Source organism: Oncorhynchus tshawytscha, linkage group LG27 (genome assembly GCF_018296145.1).
Source record: "Oncorhynchus tshawytscha isolate Ot180627B linkage group LG27, Otsh_v2.0, whole genome shotgun sequence".
Classification (NCBI taxonomy): domain Eukaryota; kingdom Metazoa; phylum Chordata; class Actinopteri; order Salmoniformes; family Salmonidae; genus Oncorhynchus; species Oncorhynchus tshawytscha.
The window spans coordinates 21,086,622-21,098,050 of record NC_056455.1 but is presented as its reverse complement, the minus strand read 5'-3'; the positions used below and the strand labels follow the sequence as shown (position 1 = coordinate 21,098,050).

At 41.4% G+C, this 11,429-nt stretch overlaps 1 gene segment (V, D, J or C); it reads right to left on the bottom strand.

Moving 5' to 3' along the window:
* Nucleotides 1-6,385: 6,385 nt before the first annotated feature.
* LOC112232677 lies at nt 6,386-10,735 on the bottom strand. The segment is given in 7 exon segments: nt 6,386-6,829; nt 6,988-7,142; nt 7,953-8,264; nt 8,608-8,931; nt 9,056-9,340; nt 9,531-9,830; nt 10,702-10,735. Coding segments are annotated over 7 exon segments (1,407 nt in total).
* Between the last annotated feature and the right edge of the window lie 694 nt (nt 10,736-11,429).

Genomic DNA, 11,429 nt, shown 5'->3' with positions numbered 1-11,429 from the left:
ATTTTGATAAACATGCCTTTTAAAACACATTCTTAAGCTCTCTCCCCTATACACAATTACAATGAAGACATAGTAAAGTATTCCCCAGAACAGCTTTGAGAAACCACATAGAGCGATTTATTACTTAAGTTCAGGACTCATTGTTCAATGCAATTCTTGAAACTTATGTTATATTTATTACGAACACAAACATGAATATGGTCTGTCAATAACATTGTGTGTGATGAGTAGAAGTGATTGACTGAAAATATTAAATAATATAATTAATAAAACTGTTAACAAGGTCTATCATATAAATGAAACTGTGATTAACATTTCTGATTCCTTGATCCATCTCACCATTTATTCAAACCAAATGCAAATTGTATTCATGTGGTGGAAACATTTCTTGGTTATCAGCTGGCTTCTACAAAATACAGTTTCTCCTCAGCTGAAACAAGGTAATGTATAATTAGTGCAGCCCCTGCAGTCCCTGGGCTACTTAACTACTTTAACTGTCTATCTGAATCATCAGAGACGTTAAACTGGGACCCTGAAACACCCAGGTGACAGACGAGATCACCAAGTGTGGTGCCACACAGCTGTGAGGGTCACAGAGGGGAAGAAAGAGGGGTGGTTGTGTGAGAGAAACAAACAACATTGTGAAAAGGAGAGCAGGCCCTGTGTGGAACAGAATGGATTATCAAACATAAACCCTTAGATTATGGAATGGATGCATTAATAGTTACTTTACATCAGTTTGACCAACATGATGGAAAATATGCTGTTTCTGTGTGACTTAAAGCATACAAATTATGACAAAAGTAACTACAAATATGTTTATTCCATACTCTAAGTATGTACAATTGTAACGGTTTTCTTCCGTTGAGGGAGAGGAGGACCAAAATGCAAGTGGTTAGAGTTCAACATGTTTAATAAAGACCATACATGAGAACACTACAAAATAACAAATGTGCAAACCGAAACAGTCCTATCTGGTGCATAGACACAAAGACAGAAGACAACCACCCACAAAACACCCAAAGAACATGGCTGCCTAAATATGGTTCCCAATCAGAGACAACGATAAACACCTGCCTCTAATTGAGAACCAATCTAGGCAACCATAGACTTACATAAACACCTAGACTGGAAAACATCCCATAAACATACAAAACCCCTAGACCAGCAAAACACATAACTCCCCCCATGTCACACCCTGACCTAACCAAAACAATCAAGAAAACAAAGATACCTAAGGCCAGTGCATGACAACAATTAAATAGTCTGTTTATATTGATACGTTCAGTCAATTTGATCAGTATCTGTGACTATTTGGCTACTTGTAAATTTGACCTTTTAAAAATTACGTTACAGTTTCAATATCTCAGGCCCAGAAAGTCAGATTCTAATGACGTAAAGATCTCCTGGTTCAGTTTTATCAGAGGGTCTACGTCATCAGAGAATGGTCCTTGGTGGTGCTACAGACCACAGCTGGAGCTGAAAACATCAGCATCTTCATCCTTTCTGTATATTTGCATGTCTTAAAGAATATTAACTGTTTGAAAAGTAACAGTCCACTGTAGATGGACTGCTCTGTCCATAATAAGTCCTGAGACAGGATAGACTGGGCCTTAAGTTTAGTTAATAACCTCTTATGGATGCATCCCTTTGTTCTCAATTTCTGCCTGAAGGCATTCCCTAATCTAACTGCCTGTAGAGGCAAGGATATGCATATTCTTCGTATCATTTGAATTGAAACATTCTGAAGTTTGTGGAAATGTTAATTGAATGTAGGAGAATAGAACACAGTAGATCTGGTGGAAGAAAAGAGAAAGAAAGGGCATACGTTTTCTGTTTTTTATTGTTGTAGTATCATCTTTCACATGTACTAGAACAGCCACACAGTCAGATAGGATGCTGGAGATAATTTTGATGGATAACACAAGAGGGCAACTGTAGGTGTGCAAAGTTTCAGACTGATAACTTCAGGAATGGGTGAGCTACATGACATTTAGCATGAAGTCACCCAGGTGTCCCACACAAGTTGCCCAAATGTACCCAAGTGGCCGAATTGGTGAAATGACCTATAACTATATACAACAGTGCAAATAACTATATACAACATATCAAAAAGCAATTCTAACACACACACAAAAAAGAATTGTTTTAAAAAATATTTAAAAAAAAATGTTTTAAAAAACAGGGGTAGACCGTTCGGAAGCCCTCTACACAATATTTTGCTGCCTGTGCCATGCCCCATAGCAGTCTCTTTCTGCTGTAAAGCAGAGGCAAACTGAACAACTGGTGCAGGTGATGGAGGACTTCATGTGACAAAGAACACAATGGCGCCTCCATGCTTTGCCCTTTTGGCCCTGAGGCACAGTCATGCCTGCAGTAATGAACTGTGGCATATGAACACCACTGGAGGCAGGAGTAGAGCTGGCAGAGGTAGAGGCGGCAGAGGTAGAAGCGGCAGAATGTGATGCAGTGGACTTTGTGCTATAGCCAGCAAGCTCCTGGATGAGCAGCTCCCTGAAGGCTAGCTGTGAGATGGGGGGCTGTCCACAGCTCTTCGCCATTTCCTTCTGCAGGATGAAGGAATTCACCACAGCAATGTCAATGAAATGGTAAAACAATGTCTTTTACCATTTCTTTGTCTTATGTAGAACATTGTAGTACCCTATCAGTGCGTCTGACAGGTTCCACACCTTCCATGCTCTTGTTGTAGTCCTTGATGGCTGCAGGAATGGGGACATTTTTGGTAGTCCATGCCCCAGTAGTGTCCTTCACACGCCTGACGACGTGATCGCCACTGAAGGACTTGTGGATAGTGGAGCACATCACCACCTCTCTGGTGTCCATCCACTTCACAAACAGCAGGCCATCTTCACAGATCCATCGCATGGTACCCCGCTCAGCCCGCTTATGCATGTCATTTACCTTGGTCTTCGGAAAGCCCACTCTGTTGGTCCGAATGGTGCCACAAGCCCACACCTCCAGCTTCCTCAGGTCTGCAAACAGGGTAGGGCTTGTGTAGAAGTTGTCCACAAAGAGTTTGTAGCCCTTCCCCAGCAGTTGAAAATCCAATAACTCCATTACAGAATCATAGCTAAGTCCTTTACCAGTCGCACACGTGTTCTTCCCCTCATAGACAAAAAAATTGCATGTGTATGCACACACAGAATCAGCCAAAACAAACAGCTTGTAACCCCACTTAGTTGGTTTGTTACGCATGTATTGTTTTCGGCCAATTCTGGTCTTTGAGGCTACCATCCTCTCATCTCTCACAGGTCCCGTTAGCGGGATCAAATTCGACAACATACGGTGAGCGCTTCATAAATATTCATATTAAACATTCCTGAAAATACAAGTGTGCCTGCCCAGTCCCTCTCTCTCCACGGTAAGCACAGGGAGCTGGCACAGGTCTCCTACCTGACTTCTCCACACTCCCCGTGTTCCCCCCCCAATACATTTTTGGGGCTGCCTCTCGGGCTTCCAGCCACGCTGCCGTGCTGCCTCCTCATCTCTGCTTTACAGAGAGGGACCGGGCAGACCACAAGTCTGGTTCATCCTTGGGAGCAATTTCCAAATGCCTGAAGGTACCACGTTTATCTGTGTGTCTTCCTCTTCTGAGGAGGAGTAGCAAGGATCGGACCAATACGCAGCGTGGTAAGTGTTCATCTTCGTTTTTAATAAGAACAGTGAACAAAACAATAAACGACAATGTGAAAAAACAAAACCGAAACAGTTCCATGTGGAAACAAACACTGACACGGAAAAGAATCACCCACAACTCAAAAGTGAAACCAGGCTACCCAAGTATGGTTCTCAATCAGGGACAACGATTGACAGCTGCCTCTGATTGAGAGCCATACCAGGCCAAACACAGAAATACCAAATCATAGAAAAACTAACATAGACAACCCACCCAACTCACGCCCTGACCATACTAAAACAAAGCCATAACAAAAGAACTAAGGTCAGAACGTGACAGGGGGTGGCAGCATCATGTTGTGGGGGTGCAAGTTCTGGGCGGGCTGAAAATGTATCTTGCAGGCCTCAACCAAGCTGGGGTAGAGAGGTTTGACTTTGTAGAGCCTGTCAAACCTTGCGGTGCCTCTCCTCCTGTCATTCTCCTCATCAACTTCTGGGTCACTGATGTGAAGCGCCCGTGAGATATTTAAAACCTTGTAGAGGACATGACAGTGCGGGGGAAAGGCAGGTGATAGAGTGGGGATGTTTTCCAGTAATCCTTTAGGGTTTTTAACTTCACCAGCCCCGTGTAAATTACCAGTGAAAGTAACAGAAAAGGTCTGACATGGAAATGGGCTTCCATGCCTCTTTCTTTCCTGCTTGCTTCCTAGCCCCATACTTGTTAGTATTACACACCAGGGAAGCAACAACTGCAATGAAAAACAACTGAAAATGTTGCATGGGGCTGTATTTTGATGTCATGTCGAGCTGAGGTCCTGGTGGCCTTTTTGGTCAGAATATTGGAGGACGTGGCTCCACAGCCTCCTCCAGCACAGAGTGCCATTGCCCCTCTACCTCTCTGCCAGCAGGTTCCACACTTCCCTTCCTCCGCTTCTTTGTTACTGTCTTCACACCTCTAGATGGCCGGGTGTGGGGTAGGTGTGGAGCTGGAGACAGCAGGAGTCCGGCTGGATGAACCCGCTTCAGTGGGGGATGGGCACCTTGGCACCGGGGCCTCCCAGTCAGAGTCGCTATCACTGTGAAAGAAAACATGAAAAAATATTTGTATTGTCTGAGCCTTTTATCATCACATAAAATAAACAGATATGTATTGTATAGAGCAGAGGGAACAGTCACTAAGGTGAAGTGCTGCTCCATTCAACTCCGGCCATTGTTGTGGGCCTGCCTTCCCCACAACAACACCCAATGGGTATTTTATATGGAAATGGAGAGGAGTAGCAGGCGCAGTGGCCATGTGTGTTTGCTGTTCTACTCCATTCCATTTGAATAAAAAAATGGAAAATATATATATCTGACATGGAATATACAGTGGGGCAAAAAAGTATTTAGTCAGCCACCAATTGTGCAAGTTCTCCCACTTAAAAAGATGAGAGAGGCTTGTAATTTACACTAAGGTTTACACTAAGGTACACTTCAACTATGACAGACAAAATGAGAAAAAAATCCTGAAAATCACATTGTAGGATTTTTAATGAATTTATTTGCAAATTATGGTGGAAAATAAGTATGATTTGATTTGAAGTGGATACATCTTGGAGCAACGGCTCAGCCCTGAAGTGGTAGGCCACACAAGCTCACAGAATTGGGCTGCCAAGTGCAAAAGCGCAGAGCGTGTGAAAAATTTATCTGTCCTCGGTTGCAACACTCACTACCGAGTACCAAACTGTCTCTGGAAGCAATGTCTGCACAAGAACTGTTCATCAGGATCTTCAAGAAATGGGTTTCCATGGCCGAGCAGCCACACACAAGCCTAAGATCACCATACGCAATGCCAAGCGTTGGCTGGAGTGGTGTAAAGCTCGCCACCATTGGAGCAATGGAAACATGTTCTCTGGAGTGATGAATCATGCTTCACCATTTGGCAGTCCGATGTTTGAATTAAATGCATGACTTTTATGACATAGAAGATAACTCCAACCTATTGGAAATTGTGGAAAAAATGCATCTAACAAATTTGTAGATTCACAAGCTTAATGTAATTATTGTGTGCTCGGAATTTGGGAACAATTACTAAACTTTTGACTACTTTAATACGCATACAGTATAATAAGTGGATTTGTAAAATTGGGGGACAATATACAGAAAGTGCTGGAATTTCTAAAAAGTGTCACCAGATATAGATGAAAATTACCTTGTATTAATGTTGACAGTCTGCATTTTAACCTCATAGTCATAGAATCATTTCAAATCCAAAGTGCTGGAATTCAAAGCCAAATCCACCAAAAATGTGTCTCTGTCCCAATACTTTTGTAGCTCAATATATATACAGTATATTTCTGTGTGCATGCGTGCGTGCGTTGCTATCGTACATGCAGTGTTTCTCTTCTTTCAAGGAAGTGTATTTGTAGCCCTGGCAGTTGCTGGACAGTTTCAGTGCCACAGGTGTGGTATCAAGGGGATAGAGAGAGAGGAAGCTGCTTTTGCATGACACTATTATTAGACAAGTTAGAGAACCAAGAAACCACCTCAGATCAACTGATAACAGAATGTTGAAGTCTTAGTTAAATATTACAGATGTAGCCTAACGTTGTTTTAATCTGTCCTGGGAGGGAATACAGCTGTAAATTGTCTCCATAGATAACTGCCAAGCAGAAACATGTCAGTAGGCAATGTCTTTTTATTTGACCTTTATTTAACTAGGCAAGTCAGTTAAGAACAAATTCTTATTTACAATGACGGCCTAGGAACAGTGGGTTAACTGCCTTGTTCAGGGGCAGAATAAACGTTACTGGTCCAACGCTCTAACCAAAAGGCTATCTGCCGCCCCAAACACAATATAGGATGTGTCCTTCTCCCAGCATTAGCATCCAGTGGATGTGTCAGTAAAATGACAACAACTAGTTAAATGTTAGACTTTATTAAAGTGAAAAAAGACACAGACTTCACAGGATACTCTTATATTTAAAGATACTGTACAATAGAAATCAATGAATGAAAAATAACATATCACTACAATGCTTGTATAATATTGAGAACAACAATACTAATCAATCAAAATCAATAATGTATAGGATATATACATAACATTATTACTGAAGAACACTACTATACTCCATAACCATCCCAGACCATTATCTTTCTAATCTAGACACATATATCTCTGCAGTCCATCATGTGTTCTTCACTGCTTCATCTGAAAAGAGGCAGAGACAGATACAGGTTATTACAGTAAACAGACAATAAACAAACAAACACTTGATACCTTATTCTTTCATTTAAAATCGTGACCTTTCAGCTGCCAATGGCCTTCATCAGAAGTCTACAATCACATAAAATAAGTGATGTTTGTACCTTGACCAGGCTGAGTACTGTGCTGTAGGTGAGGGAGAGAAGGAAGAGGATGATAAAGGAGGAGGTGGTGGACCACAGGCTGCTGAACTCATCCTCAAAGTTGTCCGTGCAGCTCAGAGCGAAGCCCGCCTCAGGTTCAGTCAGTAGGATGTTCGCTGAGTACAGGGAGAGAGACAGGTGGTGAGGAACGGACATATACTTGTGTCTGCGTGTGTGTGTGTGTGTTCATGTGTGTCTGCTTGTTTGCGTGTGTGTCTGTATATTCATGTGTTCATGTGTATTGTACACCTGTATTAGTCTTCATCATAATTTGAGCTACATGAGCTCAAATGATATGTGCACACACAGACACACACATCAACACACAAAGAACACATGAAACTGACCTGTGCAGACTTATATCTTGTCCAAATATTAACATGCACCCCCACTCACATTATATCAAGCTACACCTATACACTAAATAGTACATCCATGTCCACCATACTGGGTGCATAGTACTACTACAGTACATCTCTTCAGCACTGTTGTGTCTTTTCATGCCAAAAAACAATTGTCTTCATTTTGTTTTATATTTACAATAGACCAGTATATTTTCTAAGACATGAAGTAATTGATATACGAACACCAAACCTGTGATCTCATATGCGGTATTGTTTATTAGCCAGCCTCCACATTAGGAAGACACATTGAACAATGACAAAGGACAACAATGGCAACACAAGACTGTGCAATAGGACAGAAATCTTATAACACAGTAGACTGGACAATATCACATTAGACAATATACACGTCTACAGTCAACAAAACAATGACAAACAATGACAGCACTAACATGTTAACTTTAACTCAAAGAGGACAACAGGGGTGTTCTAATTGACTATTCTGACCCACAGAGGAGTCAATAAGGAGACACAACGACACAACACACACATATTAATATCACATGTCTTCACATGAGTTACCCAAGGACTTCGACACACTCCTCTCCTGAGGTGTGGTATTGTTGTCCGAGCCGAGGTGCTTGATGGCGCATGTGAAAACCGAGTTTCCCTCCCACTCCTTCTTGGTGGAGGTGAAGACGCTGGTGACAGAATAGTTGCCTTTCTGGGTTTTCTGAGGAGGGCTGGTGACCCCCTCCTGGTAATCACCGCTGTTCACCTTCCATATGATGTAGACGTCACAGAGAGACGGGCTGACCACCAGGCACACCAGAGTCACAATCTCCTTCTCCCTGGTGTCTTCCTCTGGGAGAATGTGGACGGACACAGAAGGGGCTTCACCTGCAAGAGGATTGATTTTAAGACGAAACGTTACACTCATGTATGTGTAGGTACGTATGAAAACCAGTATGTGAATATCAGTTTAAAATCAACCTAGTGGTCCTTAACCCTGGTTCTGGAGCAACACAGGGGTGTGCAGTTTTTTTCTAGTCCAGCGCTAACACACCTGATTCAACTAAGCAAAGATTATGATTAGTTAATTAGTTGATATGTGGATTTGCTGACTCAGGTGTGTTAGCGTTGGGCTGGAGCAAATGTCTGCACATCCTGTGCCTCCCGCTCCAGAACCTGAAGCATGTGACCACTAATCACAACCACATTGAGATGTTTCAGTGACCTACTTCCTTCCTGTTAAAGCTGAGGTCCTGAATAACCGGTGTGACTTCGCCTCTCTTCATGGCAGAACACTGGACTTTGTTCACATTGGTCCACCTTGTCTGGTCTATGGTCAGAGTACTGACCCTGCTGTTCATGTTACCCTTTGATTCAATAGGTTTCAGATCAATGTGAGCTGTCTGTTTATCTCCGTTGACATGCCAGGTGATAGTGGTACCAGATACTGTGTCCTGGTCTGTACCACTGATGACACAGTCCAGCACTGCTTGGTTGTCTATGAACACCTTTTTCACACTCGGTGGGTTCAGAGTCACCGTCAGTGGTTCTGAAAGGGGAGAGCAGCAGTGTGAAAGCAGGACATGTTATTGATGAGGAACTACACTACATATTAGAGATCCTGTATGTGAACATGACATCAACTGTAGTACAGTCTACTCCTATGTACAGACCTGTTTTGGAGATTGTCTTGATGGTGGGTTCGCCCTGGTGTTGCACCACACAGCTGTACTTGACCTTGTTGTTCCAGTCAGTGTTGGTGACCTTCAGCAGACTGCTGGCTGAGTAGAGGCCTGATGGCTGTCGGCCTACAGTAGGGGTCTGGCCCTCCACCTCCATGTCATTCTTCTTCCAGGTGACAGTGACTTTGTTGGGGGTGAAATCTTCAATCATACACATCAGGTACTGGGTGGTGCCAATGGGTGCAGACAGCAAAGACACTGTTGGAAGCTTTGAGACTGAGTAGTGGGAGGTAAAAAAAAATGTCTGCAAGTTAGTTTAACCACTGATATTTTAAAGACATCCAGGGTTAATGCCAAGTATCATTTTATAATCAGGTTTTCTAAACAGAAATAGTTTACATCACAAACATTCAAATGCAATCTTTAGAACTTCATAGAGAAATACAATATGATGACCATCTCTTACCTGGTTTATTGATGACTGCTGTCTTCGCACCTCCAGGATGTTCCACAGAACAAATGAAAGACTTAGAGTTTTCCCAGTTATTCTTAGACACGCGGACCTGACTGACTCCTGTGTAGGTTTCCCCGCTCTGGACTGCTGGGTACTGGACAAAGTCCGTCAGCTCTTTCCCACTGGCGTCTGTCCATTTGAAGGTGAGTGAGGAAGGTGAGAAGCCTTTAGCGATACAACCGAGACTGTAGATGTCGTTAGAAGGGGTTCCACAGTTCATAAGAGTGAGTAGAGTAGGGGGGGCTGTGGCTGCTGCAAGAAAGAAAGATTGAAATAGAGAAAGGTATCACTTGATTTGAATGTACAGAAATGACCAGGTAACTACTAGGAAATACCATGGTAAAATGGTCATTACACAGTTGTAACCTAATAACTAGTATTTAATTTAATCTGGCACTATAAGGCACCATTTAATTCCATGTAGTTGGTTGTCTTGTATTCTTTGATGTGTAACGACCACTACATGTCTAGTTTTATTAGTTGTATGTACAGGATAGGATACAAATACATCATCTAAAAAAACGTACTTTCAGGTTCCTTCTCAACAATGCAACAACAATAAGAAATACTAAAAGATAAGAATACGAACATAAAGTAAGTGGCTCAGTAGAATAGAATAAACATTTTAGAAAAGGTATAATACAGGAAGGTACATTTAAATGCACATTAACACATTCAATTGCAGACAGATTTACCAGTGACAACAGAACTGTAAAATAAAACATAATGTTCCTCTAATAAAACATTTTAATGTAATTATTTATATTGATTAAGGTGATGCAAATTAACTCTCAATTCAATATAGGCTGAGATGGAGTCTTATTCTTATACCCTATAATCAGTTTATGTGTTTGACTCCCATATGAATAGCCTAAATGTTTGTTTTCACATGGTCGTTTTTGACCTAAAGCAAAGCCTACATAATCATCTAATTAAACATCAATCGCAAAAAGTGCAAGACGTATGTGGAGAGATGAACAAACAATATACTGCTTTACCTAGGTGTGCTACACTAACAACATTATCCAAGTAATAATGTCTACTTTTCTCCATCAAATAATGATTATCTACAAACTACAACAATTTGATTGCATTGAAAAAACACTGAAAAACAATGACTTACCTGATGATACTGTGACCATTGTTCCTTTCCCCCAATAGTCAAAGTATCCATACACAGTGTGACAAGGCCATATGCCAAGCAATACAAAAACCACCCTCTTTACAGCAATCAGTTTCAACTAATCATGATAACTCCATCACTGAACCAAAGTCATTTGGTTAGTAAAAAAAATGTCTAAATAGATATTACATTCTGACATAGTCACACTTGGTCAACAATATATTCCCACAATATGGATGATTTTCTCTTAGACTGTAATTTCTTTCTGAGGAACAAATAGTTATCTTTAGGAAACAAACGTCTGCAATATTCTACAACAGCAGAACCTAGAAATTGAGGAACTATTTGACTTTCAAGGAAATAAGCAAATTGAGGTAAACCATTTCTTTAGTGGACTATAAACAGGTCTATTCAATGACATTTTGAATCTGAAAAATGCATTTGACAAAATATATTATGCCTACACACAATGTAGAATGGAAAATTAAACATTTGATGTATATTACATTTAAGTTTGCTTACCTGTTGAGACGGTGACTTGTGTCCCTTTACCCCAGTAGTCAAAAGCATCTGTCACGCCCTGGTCAAAGTATTTTGTGTTTATCTTTATGTATTTGGTCAGGCCAGGGTGTGGCATGGGGTTTTTGTAATTGTGGTGTGTTTGTCTTGGGGTTTTGGTGGTGGTATTGGGATTGTAGCTTAGTGGGTTGTCTAGCAAGGTCTATGGC